This window comes from Chaetura pelagica, unplaced genomic scaffold (assembly GCF_000747805.2).
Source record: "Chaetura pelagica isolate M959 unplaced genomic scaffold, ChaPel_1.0 scaffold723, whole genome shotgun sequence".
Lineage (NCBI taxonomy): Eukaryota > Metazoa > Chordata > Aves > Apodiformes > Apodidae > Chaetura > Chaetura pelagica.
Genome location: NW_009952580.1, coordinates 467,271 through 480,958, shown reverse-complemented (window position 1 = coordinate 480,958; position 13,688 = coordinate 467,271). Strand labels below are relative to the sequence as shown.

Sequence of the window (13,688 nt, the reverse complement as noted above, 5' to 3'; positions counted from 1 at the left end):
GTAAGAAGTTTTAATGTTTCTTAGTTTCTTGCACTTACTGTGCAGTGAATGTTAGGTAGCAGTGCCTTAAAGAGACTTATAGACACTGTTATGAAAGCTAGTTTACTGTCTGGGAATTTTTTAGAAGAAAATTACTATCCAGAGCCCTGCATGCAGCCAAATCTTTGAATTTCAAACTGTTGCTTACTCAGATCACCTCCTCAAGACAAATGGCTGTTGGTTGCATTAACTCTGCTTTTACAGTGGGCCAGTTTATAAGTAATCCAACCTGTCAATTTTGACTCTTACCAATCTCTATATGTCATTTAAGATTAAGGACAAAAATTATTATGGATTTAGCTGAGTCTCTGCTGTATTTGTTCTAAGACAGCATGAGCTGTGGGTTTCCATGAGTTCATGTTGTGTGGTAAGTTTGAAGAATTAGTGTCATTGCTTCTCAAGATGATTCAGTATTAAGAGCATGACATGGCTATGAAATATCTTTAAAGAACCAGTTTTTAATTAATTCTAGCTCATAAACTGGTGGATTAGTATATAAGCTGTCAGGAAATTAAATAGGTGTTCAAAGAGGAAAGTACTGTAGTTTGGAGTATGGTGCTTCTTATCTTTTGCTCATGGTGAAAAATCTCTGTAGGCTCAAAATGGACTTCAACTGTGAGATATAAGTGGCTCTTTCAGAAGTGTGAGGGTCTGTAGGGACCGAGGTATAATAGAAGAATCAATCTATTTTTTGTCATCTTGCTTTTAAGGTACCGGTTTTAGAATGGTGGGAAGACTAAATTGACACAAAAGGATAGAAGTTCTTTTAATATCCCAAAAGACGCGAGGCCACCTATTGCATGGATATTTGAGGATTGACAAAGGACTGTTAATACTAAATGCCTTGTATTAGAAGGGGATATGTAAGAATGCTTGATAGTATGTCTCTATAATTCAAAGTGCAGATGATTTAGCAATTACTGCAAAGTCGGTGGATGAAGTAATTTCCTTCTGAGATTCTGAAAAAAGAGAAGGTGTGTCAGTGAAGCATTGAAGACTGACTTCCCCTAACTTGGTTTACTCTCAATAAATACTTAGTTTTGTACAGTTTTCAGTTTCTTTGTTGGGTGGGATAGGTAAAGGAGGAGAGTCTGTTCTTCAGAAAAAAACCCATTGTCTTATTTGCAACTGATTGGAAAAGGCGAGTAATTTCAGACTATTTTTCCCTGGAAACTCAGCTTCCCTTTGCCAGAACTGCTTTCAGCTTTCTGTCTGGGCTGATGGAAGATGCTGATGATGCAGGGAGATAGCCAGTACATACCCTCCCTGCAGCCTACAAGTGAGGGCTGTGACTTAACACTGAACAGTTCAATTGAAGACCCAGTGCCACCAACTAGTGTCTGTCTTCAGGATCTCTCTGCCTGCAGGCATCACAGGTCTCAGAAGAACAACACTCCCTCTGTACTTTCACACCATAGTTAGATGTGACAAAAATGTCTAATCTCACTGTTAATATGTTTAGCTGTGTGGAAAATAGGAATTTTTTTTAATCTGTTACATTCTGCTGTGCTTCATCTGTACCAGGGGGATTACGGTAGTTTAATTATTTTAAATTAGTTTGGTTACTGGAAGAGGAAAAAGAAGGGAAAGCCTTCTGAAGGAGTTGCTGTTGTAGTACAGGTACTCTTATATAACCAAGTCAGCACATCTTTTTAATACAAATTGTGACAAAGCTTTCTGATATTTGTCTGCAATTCAATTACTTGTTTTTGTTAAAAAAGGAGTTTAGAGAAAGAAAATCTCATTTAAATAACCTCTGTTCATACAGTGTTAAAACTACAGAATTACCTCACAGTATTTTTTTTCTTGTCCCTTCTGTACATTCAGCATAATGAAATTCCTTTCTTAACTTGTATGTTCTGTAGGTAAATGCAAGTACCTACAATTCTATGTACCTTTTAGAAAAGTGAAACTTCAAAACTGTGTTTTATGCATATGCAGGGAACAGGCTGTTTATGTGCCTATCAGTCCTGCAGATATTTCAGCAACCTGTTAAAACCCTCTGTTAGGCAACACCTTTGTTGTTTTCATTCTGCAATTTGGAGTGCAGATCTTAATTCAGGAGCTCTTCATCTTTCTAGGAAATGGCCTTCCAAAATTAATTTGATTTTGGTGACTTTTCAGGATGTGTCTTAGATTTTTTTAAAGATGATTTAGAATTTCAGTTGGCAAAACTTGAACTCTGATCAAGCAAAGCATTTGATTTGAAGGTTTTTTCCAAAGGCTTCCATCTCTCACTGTGCTGCAAAGCATGTTTGCATCTGTCTTGATTATTTAGCTATTTTCTTGTTAGTGGTAAGTTTTACCTATGAAAAATAATCCCCAGAGTCTGCAACTTAAATGCAAAGAAGTATCCAGATCTTAAGTTGTTAATACTGCTCAAATGTGGTTTTGGAATAGATGTGATTATTGGAAAGACCGAATTATGTTATTTTGCTTTCTTCTAAAAAGTGATTATAAATTACTGCATTTTTATAAGCCTGTAATTCTTTGTTTTTAGGGGTTTCTACATTGGTGAAGGTACACTGGGCAAGTACTGACTGCACAAGCTGCTTCTAGGATGTCTGAAGATGATGAAAAAGTTAAGCTCCGTCGAATCGAACCTGCCATTCAGAAATTTGTTAAAGTGGCAATTCCAACAGATTTGGAGAGGTTAAGAAAACACCAGATAAATATTGAGAAGGTTAGTGTTCACTTTTTACTAATTGGGTTATTTTTGCATTATAGGAGCAGTTAGGCTGAAGATTGTGTATAGATTTCAATGAAGTCAATTATTAAATGTTTTAATTCAAATTTGGCTAAAAATGAAACTTCTGTGTTGTCTGGTCACTCTGTATGTACAAAGGCTAGTGGAAACTAGTCAATCTACAGAGTGAGAAATACTGCTGTTTTGTGTTAAAAAGTTGTTGTAAGGAAAGCAACCTAATAGTTTATTTTTAGTCTCAGTGGCTTGCTGCTAACTATTCTGAAACACTTCCTGTGTATTCCTATCTTTTTCTATATATATTTTTTAAATTCGGGTGAGAGAAATAGAGAGATTGAATTATTTAAGTAAAGAGCAAAATAATTGTATCAAAATTGCAGTGTTTTTATATGCTTCTTGTTGACATGAGCTCACACTTGATGATGAAACTGAATATGCTTCCAAGAAAAATTTGTGTCCAGTTAAATTCTTCTGTACGCTATGGCAATGTCTGTACTAGTCTGGCCTGTGTCCACATTATGTCCATGAAATTACCTATGTCTGTGTTATCAAACCCTCATATTCTGCAAAACTGGTGGGCTGCATCCACGCTGCTAACTGGGAATAGCTTCTATTCTGTGTTTATTGCTTCCTGAGTTTTCTTAGGAATTCTTTATGTGAGAAAGCTGTTTGGCATGGCCAGAGCTATGCCAGGGACAGTTCTAACCATTTGACAGCACAGATGACCAGATTTTGGACTTAAAACATTCTCAGTCTCTGTTTGTTAGTTATACCTGTAGCCTGTGGAAACAGAGAAATTGGTTTATTGGGGAAGGTGGTAAGAGATTAACTAAAAAAGGTGACACCACTAAAAAAAGGAAGAGAGAGACTCGGAAAACACAAGTTAGTCATAATACCAACATTGTAATGGAAATTTTAAAATTACTGATAAAGGACATACTTGTGTAGAAAAGATGATACCACCACAGAAACATTAGTGACAGAGAGTGCCTGTACTTCTGTGAAGTTCTAGACGTGTTTCTGAAAAATCATATGTCATATTAGTTTCACTAGGCTTGTTCACAATATATAAAATCAAGTGTAGATGTAAATCTGGGTGGTGTAGGACAAGTAACTACATTTTTCAACACCTTGGGAACTGACATGATATGGATTTGTCAGATGGGCCACCTGGTGGATAAGTAATTGGCTGGATGGCCACACCTGGAAAGTTATGGTCAATGGTTCAGTGTCCCAGGTGAAGGCAAAGAACCAGCCACGTGGCCACTCGCTCAGTGTCACCCCCACCCCTACACACTGTGGGATGGAGAGGACAAAGCCCAAGTAGAAGCTCCCGTATGGAGACAAGGACAAGGAGGGATCTTCACTGATTAAGGTCCTGGGCAAAACAGACTCAACTTGGGGAAAAAATAATAATTTAATTTCACACTAATCAAACACACACAGGACACAGACAACACACAGAGCAGGGCTTGCATATGTTACCTCAGCCCTCACGGGCACAAATCCCCTTGTTCCCGGTTTCTCTCCCTCCTTCCCCCCAGTGGCACAGGGGGACAGGGGATGGGGTTTAGAGTCAGTTTGCAGGCTGGTGGTTCCTGCTGCTCCTTCCTCCTCAGGAAGAAGGATTCCTTACAGTCCTTCCCTGCTTCCCCACGGGGTCCCTCCCTTGGGAGAGAGTCCTTCACAAACTTCTCCTTCATGAGTCCTTCCCGCAAGGTGAGGAGAAAGCTGCTCCAGCCTGGGCTTCCCACAGAGTCACGGGCTGCTTCGGGAACAAACTCCCCTGGTGCTGGGGTCTTTCACAGCTGCATAATCCAAGTCCACTGGCAGCAAATCTTAAGTTTATCCCTCTTGGTGCCTTAAGGGAATGTTCCACCATGTTCCTTCATGAGTGCAGGGGGACAGCTGCCATCTCGCCATAGTTTGCAGGGAAACTTCTGCTTGGGCACCTTCTTCCCCTTCTTGGTTGGCTCTTCTTAAGGGCTTGCTCTGCTCAGATCTTATATCAGTTCTTTTGTGTGTTAATTGCAGAGGCACATCTGTTGTTCCTCTAATGGCTCCTTGGCTGGGTTTGGAGCAGGGGGAGCTTCTCAGCTTCTTACTGGAGCCACTCCTGGGGCCCTTCCCCCACTACTAAAAAACCCACCAAACCAAACCAGTACAGTAATGCATCTGAGTATAAAAGATAGTTCATAAATGCCAGGTTCTTTAAACTGTCCATCTCAGTGTAATGTTCTCAAAATTTGCAAGTGGGGTGTTGTTTTGGGGTTTTTTTTAACAGTTTTCTGGCTGTAAGAACTAAAACTATTCAAGATTTACTCTTATTGATAGATTTTTGAGAAGCTGAGAATAAAAATATGGCAAATGCCAATTAGAAATCTGTAACTCTTTATAGTTTTAGATCATTGGAACACTAGCAATAGTTTGGTATGAGTACTTCCATAATAATTTGCATTTTTGTATCTTTTACATGCATTTTAGCCATAACAAATGTGTTACAGTACTTATTTGAGCTGTCAGCATCAGCAGCTTAAATGATTTTCTCTAAAATACCTTATGTAAAATTAACTTTCAGCCATGTAAACCAAACATCCCTAAGGTAAAAGGATAATTTTGTAGAATCAGGTCCTGTTTATTTTAGAGGCTACTTTTAAGCAAAAATCACTAATTATGTCAAATTGCTTAGAGCAGCAACATTATTTACTTATGATGAAGCCAATATCTCTAACCTCATTTCATGAATATTGATTTAAACCTTAGGTTCCAGAGATAGTCCAAACAATTAATCTGCTAAATCACTGTTTGAAGAAACTATAAAATCAATATATAATGAAATTTGACCTTCAGAACACCTTTTCAGAGAACTGGCTACCATGAATCCATCATCATATCATTGCTTCTCAACTATTTGAGAGTCCAACTTCCCATATGACAGTTTCTGAAGACTTAAAATGTGCCTCCTTAAGAAATCTGTACTCTATATGTGGTGGTGGTGGTTTTTTGTGTGTGTTGTGTTTTGTCAGGTTTTTTGTTTGTTTTGAGGCTTTAAGGGGTTTATTTCGATTTTGTTGGTTGTTTTTTTTTTTGTTTAGTTTTGGGTTTATTATTTTTAAATTAATTTCCCCAGAGAGCTGTAGTTTTCTGAAGTGCATTCTGTGGTTTGGATGGCCTTTCACTTCAAAGGAGGGAATAAAATGCATGCTTATCTAAAATAATCAAAATGTTCTGTTAGCCTTTGTTAGAGGAAGGCAATTGTCATGGTCCTACAGGAAGATGGAGATTTTGGGATGCTGTCCTAAACTTTCTTGGTGATAGGTAACAATCCTTAAAAAAAAGTGCTGTGAGACATGGCATCCTTTTTTCTGTTGCTCTCAGTTTTAACTTCATTTCCTGTAGCTGTGCCAAAGTTAAAGGATGTTGTGTGAAATGCTTTTGGCTGGGGACCATTGTTGTGATGGGAAGATGAATAAAGGTGACACAAAATGAGAAATTAAGATACCTGAATCTTACTGCAGTTTTTTTTTCAGTGTGTATGCATTTGTGTAAGACATTTATTGTAGAGCTTTTAGAAATGTTGGTGACTACCTCCTGCTACAGAAATTAATGTGTAGGCTATTATGAAAAACTCTCTCTGTGCCCACTGGATACTTCCAAGGAGAAATGGAAGGGATCCAAAGCATAAGACCGAAGGCTTCTTTCTAAAGAGAGTTCTCAAAAAAGAACGGGACAAAGAGGAAAATAGATGGTCTTTGTTTCCCATTTCTGATGGGTATATTAAGTCTTTGAATTCTTTGAAGTCATCACTAGCATACTAGGACTTTGGAAGCAAAGTAGTATAATTTCTAAATATATAAAGCAGATAAGTATGCTGAGCATTACTAGTAGGAATTATAAAGAGCAGTAAAGGTTTCCTGAGGAATTATTTTTGTTGTTCTTGACTGGAATAGGTTTTTTTTTTTATTGCTCAGTGTGTGGACGATATAGTACAGTCAGTTGAAATTGAAAAGGTAATTTTTTCCCCAAGCTCCTTCTGTTCCACCCTCAGAAATTCCCATTTCAGTAATCTTTCGGGGATGACTGAATTGGAAGATCTACTGTTGATACAGATTTTTTTGTCTATTTTGTTTTAAAGAGCAATTGTAGTAATTTTATTGGCATAATAATTTATGCAGAAGTTGCTAGTTTCTTAGAAAAATCACTCTAATCTGACTTTATTGAACACTAGACCTTTTCTCTTCCATAGCACTACAAAATCCTAACCTGAAAGAACTTTTTTCTCTGGAAATAAGAATTTCAGCTTTCTTGTATTTTAGGAAGCTGATCAACTTGTGGTCGTTATTGCTGTGGCCTCTAAAATTATTGAAAGACTTAAGGAAAGATGTAGTCTGTAGATAAAGCTTTTTATCAGTAACAAAGCATGTAAGAAATTAAGGAATTAAACTTGACATGGAAATACCTCAGAAGGTAAGTATTTTTTCTTCTTATTTAATTAATTAAAAATAATGTAAGATTGTCTAGTATTGTGGACGTATTCTTTGGTGGTTTCAGCCCATGTTCCAGGAATTGCAGATTCTACTTCTATTATTTTATTACTTCTTTTCAATATAATAATAGAATCATAGAATTATTAAGGTTGGAAGGGACCCTAAAGAACATCAAGTTCCAACTCCCCTGCCATGAGCAGGGAACCCTACCACTAGACCAGGTTGCACAAAACCTCATCCAATCTATTCCATCACCTCCCTATCCTCATGGTGAAGAATTTCTTCCAAATCTCCTCTCTTTCACTCTCTGTCTTTTTTATAACCCCCCTTTATATATCAAAAGGCTGCAGAAAGATCTCACTGGAGCCTTCTCTTCTCCAGGCTGAACAGCCCCAACTCTCTCAGCCTGTCTTCATAGCAGAGGTGCTTCAGCCCTTTGATCATCTTCATGGCCCTTTTCTGGGCCCTCTCCCAACAGCTCCATGTCTTTCCTGTGCTGAGGGCCCCAGAGCTGTACACAGTATTCCAGGCGGGGTCTCACCAGAGCAGAGCAGAGGGGCAGAATCACCTCCCTGGCCCTGCTGGCCACACTTCTTTTGATGCAGCCCAGGATGTGTTTGGCTCTCTGGGCTCCAGCACACACTGGCGGCTCATGTAGAGCTTCTCATCTACTACCACCCCCAAGTCCTTCTCCTCAGGACTGATCTCCAGCCATTCTCCCCCCCAGCCTGTATTTGTGCCTGGGGTTATGTCGACCCAGGTGCAGGACCTTTCACTTGACCTTGTTGAAATTCATGAGGCTGACATTGGCCAACCTTTCCAGTCTGTCAAGGTCCCTCTGGATGGCATCCCTTCCCTCCACACAGCTTGGTATCATCAGCAAACTCACTGAGGATACATTGAATCCCACTGTCCATGTCTCCCAACAAAGATGTTGAGCAGCACTGGTCCCAATACTGTCCCCTGGGGGTCTCATGCCTTGCCTCCATTTAGGACACTGAACCATTTACCACAGCTCTCTGGGTGCAGCCATCCAGCTAATTACTTGTCCACTGGGTGGTCCATCTGTCAAATCCATGCCTTGTCAGTTTGGAGACCAGGATGTCATGTTGTCATCCAGGTAGATGATGAGAGTTTCTCTGTTGTTATCCACCATCTCTGTAGCCTTCTCACAAAAGGCCACCAAATAGGTCAGGCATGATTTGCCCTTAGTAAAGCCATGTTGGCTGTCACCAATCACCTCCTTCTATTCCATGTGCCTCGGCAGATTTTCCAGGAGGATCTTCTCCATGATCTTGCTGGGCACAGAGGTGAGACTGACTGGCCTGTAGTTCCCTAGGTCTTCCTTTCTCCCCTTCTTAAAAACAGGGGCTATGTTACCTTTTTTCCAGTCAGTGGGAACCACCATGATCTCTGCAGTATGATGGACAGAGGCTTAGCAACTGCATCTGCCAACTCCCTCAGGACCCATGGATGGACCCCATCTGGTCTTGTGTACCTTCAAGTTCTTTAGATGGTCACAAACCTGTTCTTCTCCTACCACAGGGGGTACTTGATTCTCCCAGTCCCTGCTTTCACCTGCTGTGGCCTTTGGGATGAGGCTGGAGCACTTGCTAGAGAAGACTGATGCAAAGAAGTCATTGAGAACCTCAGCCTTCTCAAAACCCTGCATAGCTAGGTCTCCCATTTCCTTCAGTAGAGGGCCTATATTTTCCTTGGTTGTCCTTTTATCCCCAACATACCCATATTTATACCCAGTATACCTCCTTCTGCCTTTTGTTTTACCTACCACCATGTGATGTATGCCACAGCAGAATCAGGATGCTGCAGTATCTCTTTGCTTTTAAAAACTGATGCTGGAAACCTGGTTATCTGCAGTTCAGTAAAATACATTGTACAAAATCATTCACAAAATACATTGCTATGTATCTCCAGTTTTGCAGTGAAAATGCCTATGACTCAGTTTCTTTACTGTCAATTTTGAAAATTTAAAGTGATTATTTACTGAAGATTTATTTTTTTTCTGCATAGCTGATTGATAATTGCTATTTTTATATGAAGTATTTTTCCTTTGTTTTAGTATCAGAGATGCAGGCTCTGGGACAGATTGCATGTAGAGCACATTAATGCAGGACGAACAGTTCAGGTAAGGATATTAAAATGACTGTGATATTAATGGAATTAAATTACATAGTACTGGTTACCTCAGGGATGGATCTTCACAGAGATGTGTATTTGACAGATGGATTTGCCAAGTACATGGTATTGCTTTGCTTTGCTTATAAGGTAGGGATTTCCTTATTGTGTTCTATGAGGCAAATACAGTCAGAAATTATTTGGGATTCCTGAATCAGCAAAAGTTTGGAGACTCTGGTCTTTTCAACCTATTATCTTACATTACTAAACTAGAATACAGGAACTGCAACAGGGGTACTGGTAATTTCAAAGCATGGTTTCAGACCAAACATAGAACAGCTGGACTAGTAGTCAGGTGTGCAAATCTCTGTTGTGAAGTGTGTAATATCATAAAAGGAGGAAATACCAGACACATTTGCCAGCATGGCATTGTCTCAGTGACTTCATGCATAATCACCCATAACTCAGCACACAGGGAATCTCATGTCTGTTTCTAAAAACATGCATGTCTTGAAGTGATGTAAAAGCTAATGCCAAACATCAGTACAGAAAAACACAAAGACCAGATCTGCACTGCAAAGTTTGCTGACACAAATCTAGCAGCCAGTGTTATTTTGCTAGCTGTACTAGCAAAATTCTGGGGACAAATATATCTTTGCCAGCAGGAGAGGCATCTTGTGTTGGTTTCATAGGTGGTGTTCAGAGCAGGGACATTAGTTTGTTACAGGAACCAGCCTTTGTGACCTAAGCTGCATCTAGGCAAGCAGGCTTTGCCAACAAGGGTAGCCCAGTTCTAAACCACTGTATTTCATAATTCTAATACTGTAAACTCCTTTGTTTGTTGTGATGCCTTAATGACTCCTGTGGAAAACTAGACCAGACTAGAAATAAAAAAAAAACAAACCACAGAACTTAATCCAAATTGAATACCAGTATTAGACAGTAGGTAAAGCTGCAGTTAGGTATGTTTTCTGAGGAATGGAAGGTGTTAATGTAATCTACACTTTTTTAGTGTAGATGATAAGAAGTTATATACAAAATCTACATGGTTTTTCTGTTATTTGAAGGTTTGACTGTTAGTTTTGATTTTCCACCAAGTATTTTTGAAATTGGAATATAAGTTTACTCTTAATATTGAAAAAGTCTTCCAAAGGTGGAAGTCCTATTAAAACAGTGCTGTCCTAACAGGTGTGGTATAGTAAGCATGTGTTTGTCTGTGTTATAATTAATTTTCACATCTGAGGTGTAGGAAAGGCTTTTAGAACTCTTTATTATCAGTATAATTTGTTTAGCAAGATGAAAATTTATCAATAATTAGAGAAAAAGTAATCAAAGTTATGTTTTTAAATACATTAAGTGCTTCAGTAATAAACCCTCATATTTGTCTCTAGAGTAATTTCACAGAATCTTAGGGGTTGGGAGGGACCTCAAAAGATCATCTAGTCCAACCCCCCTGCCAGGCAGGGTCACCTAGAGTACATCACACAGGAACTTATCCAGGGTCTTGGAAGTCTCCAGAGAAGGAGACTCCACAACCTCTCTGGGCAGCCTGTTCCAGTGCTCTGTCACTCTCACACGAAATAAGTTTTTTCTGATGTTTACGTGGAACCTCCTTTGTTCCAGTTTGCACCCATTGCCCCTTGTCCTATCACTGGACGTCACTGAAAGAAGCCTGGCTCTGTCCTCCTGACACTTGTCCTTAACATATTTGTAAACATGGATGAGGTCGCCCCTCAGTCTCCTCTTCTTCAAGCTAAAGAGACCCAGCTCCCTCAGCCTTTCCTCATAAGGGAAATGTTCCACTCCCTTAATAATTTTTGTGGCTCTGTGCTGGACTCTTTCAAGCAGTTTGCTGTCCTTCTTGAACTGAGGGCCCCTTTGTATTTGTATTTATCTTAAACCTAAAGCCTGCCATTCTCACTTTCAGGCAAAGAAAATTTTCTTATATTTTATTTAATGCTTATTGCTTTTAGATCTGGATATAAGTGGTTCACATTTGGATACCCAGAAAGCAGAATAAGTATCTGGATCCATGCAGGAAGAGTAGACTAGCTCTTTGTTTTAATTAGATAGTTAGGAGTCTGGAGTACTTGGTAATACATTATATGACATGTAGAATGTGTTTGCTGTAAGCTGTTTAAATGTTTACCAATGGACTTGTGATCTGTTTGTTTGCAAAGAAATCAGATTAATTATTGTGATACCAAATGTTCTCTGCAGCACACACTTTGCTCTCAAAATTAGATGTTGTAAAAATACATTAGGAATCCCTAAGTCAATATTGACCCAAGGCATCCGCCACAGGTTTTGGACAAATATATGCACAGCCACTCTACATTTAATCCATGTGCACATAATTAGCCATTTTTCTGAATTTTCCGTTTACCCAGAATAATTAGTTCTGTTGTACTTTTGATGATGGTCAAAATCAGAAGTATAGATGAGCATCTTCTTTCTGGTGGCTCCATGTCACATAAAAAACTTCTAAAAAGGAAAGTGAAGAAACTTAGGAAAACTTTGTATAGGACATGATGACACCCTTTCAAAAATACTGAGAAAATAGCTCTTGTACACCGTGTTAGTTTTCAAGCATGTGCTCTTGTAGATTTTAAAGGATGGTCAGTAGACTTCTTAAAATTTTAGGGTCTGAATAAATATGCAGTTCTGCTAGATATTACCCACATATATGCTCACTGTACCATTCAATTAGTTAATTATGGCAAAATTTAAGTTGGCTTCAATGAAGTGGCAGTATTTTGTTCTAACACCTAAGGGCTGCCTTGATCATATTTATAGGCAGGGGTAGAAAAATGCTGCAGTTACTAGAGTGGATGTAAGACACTGAACAAAAAAAGGAGGGATGCTGTGGATGAATGTTCCAGCTCTAGCCTATATCCAGCCCACGAAAAGAGACTGTTCTGCAGAAAATAGATAGGCAGATGTAGTCTCTCCACTGTGTTGATCTAACCTGGAAAGCTACTTGAAAAATGTGTAAAGTTGACAGCAAGAAAACCAAAATATTGATGGGGAATGGCTTAAAAAATATTTCTCCCTTGTTTTGCATTTGCCTGATACTACAGGTAAATTAGTTCACCAGCCAAGATAAAAGGTACCATTTCCTCCTTGATCTTTGGTTCTTATTCTCCTGGGGCAGGTAGCTCAGTTTCCTTTCTGGAAAGTAGGCCACATCCAGAAAGACTCAGCGCTATGTCCTGGTGATGCTGCACTGCACTGTTCAGGGACTGCTGTGTTGGGAGCTCCCACTCAGTTACAGAGAACTGGGTGAACTCACAAGCCACAGGCAAATACTAAAAATACAACAGACTTAGCTGGCTTTGTAGTAGTGGTTCCTCCAAGTAAGAGGCTCTCGGCACTGCTGATGCCTCCTCCAAGGACAGCTTTGAGTTCTGCTGGAGGAGACTAATCTACTTGGGTTGCTCAATGTCTGTCAACTGCAGGACTGTCATCTGCCTTAGGAAGAGCAGGAGGTGGGTCATAGACTCAGCAGGGATCGCCTGATTGAGCTACTTTAAGTGAAGACAAGTCCCTTCTCAGCAGAGCACTCTATTTTTTATGGAGTGACTCTCCTGCAGGAGCAGTAGAAAAAGAGCAGGAAGTAGTGCTGGGTGAGGAGAGTCTGGGAGACTCTCAGGATGGGTTCAAAGGACAAATTCCTTTGCATTTTTGGAAGCACAGGGCTTTTACAGGAACCAGGGGCATCTTTGAAAGGCGAACCAGCTGCAGTCAAACAATGCAGTCTGGAAGAGAAAATGGATGTAGTGGACCACAGAGGTTGCTTGAAAGCAAGGACTGTTGAGGAGGTTTTGGTCTTGGTTTATTGAAACTTAGGAATGGCAGGTTTTAAAGATAACCAAGATGGTACTTGCTTTCCAGCCAGCGAAGGTGTTTGGTACTCCTAAATAGTAAGTTAAAAAATATTTCTTACAACTGTTACAGCAACTCCGGGCCAATATGAGAGAGATGGAGAAACTGTGCTTGCAAGTCCGACACGAGGACATCCCAGTTCTGCAGAAAATGATAAATCCCATTAAAGAGGAAGCTTCATTTGCCATAAAAGACTTCCTGCAGCTCCATTCTGAATCTGCACAAGAACTTAAGAGACAACTTGAAGGGCAGGAGGATGCCTCTTTAACTAGATCTGCAACTGTAGGAGGAGGTAGTAGAATTTCATTTCCATATCTCTTACATCTATATCGTTGTATCTAGTCTGTAATTTCGCCAACCAGATACAAATTAAGTTAAACAAAAGAGATTTCATTTGAATAATAATTGTTAATCTAGAAGTGAATTTATTTCCCTAC

General features: G+C 39.5%; 1 protein-coding gene across 2 annotated transcripts in view; it reads left to right on the top strand.

Annotated features, from left to right (window-relative positions):
- The first annotated feature begins 2,599 nt into the window (after positions 1-2,599).
- Positions 2,600-13,688, top strand: part of STX17 (syntaxin 17) — a 20,440-nt gene continuing 9,351 nt past the window's right edge. The window contains exons 1-3 of one of the 2 annotated variants that reach the window (XM_009993634.1): positions 2,600-2,722; positions 9,311-9,376; positions 13,324-13,543. In XM_009993634.1, the coding sequence (XP_009991936.1) occupies positions 2,600-2,722; positions 9,311-9,376; positions 13,324-13,543 (409 nt within the window). Of the gene's footprint in view, positions 2,723-9,310; positions 9,377-13,323; positions 13,547-13,688 lie in introns of both variants that reach the window. The other variant, XM_009993633.1, reaches the window with a different exon arrangement.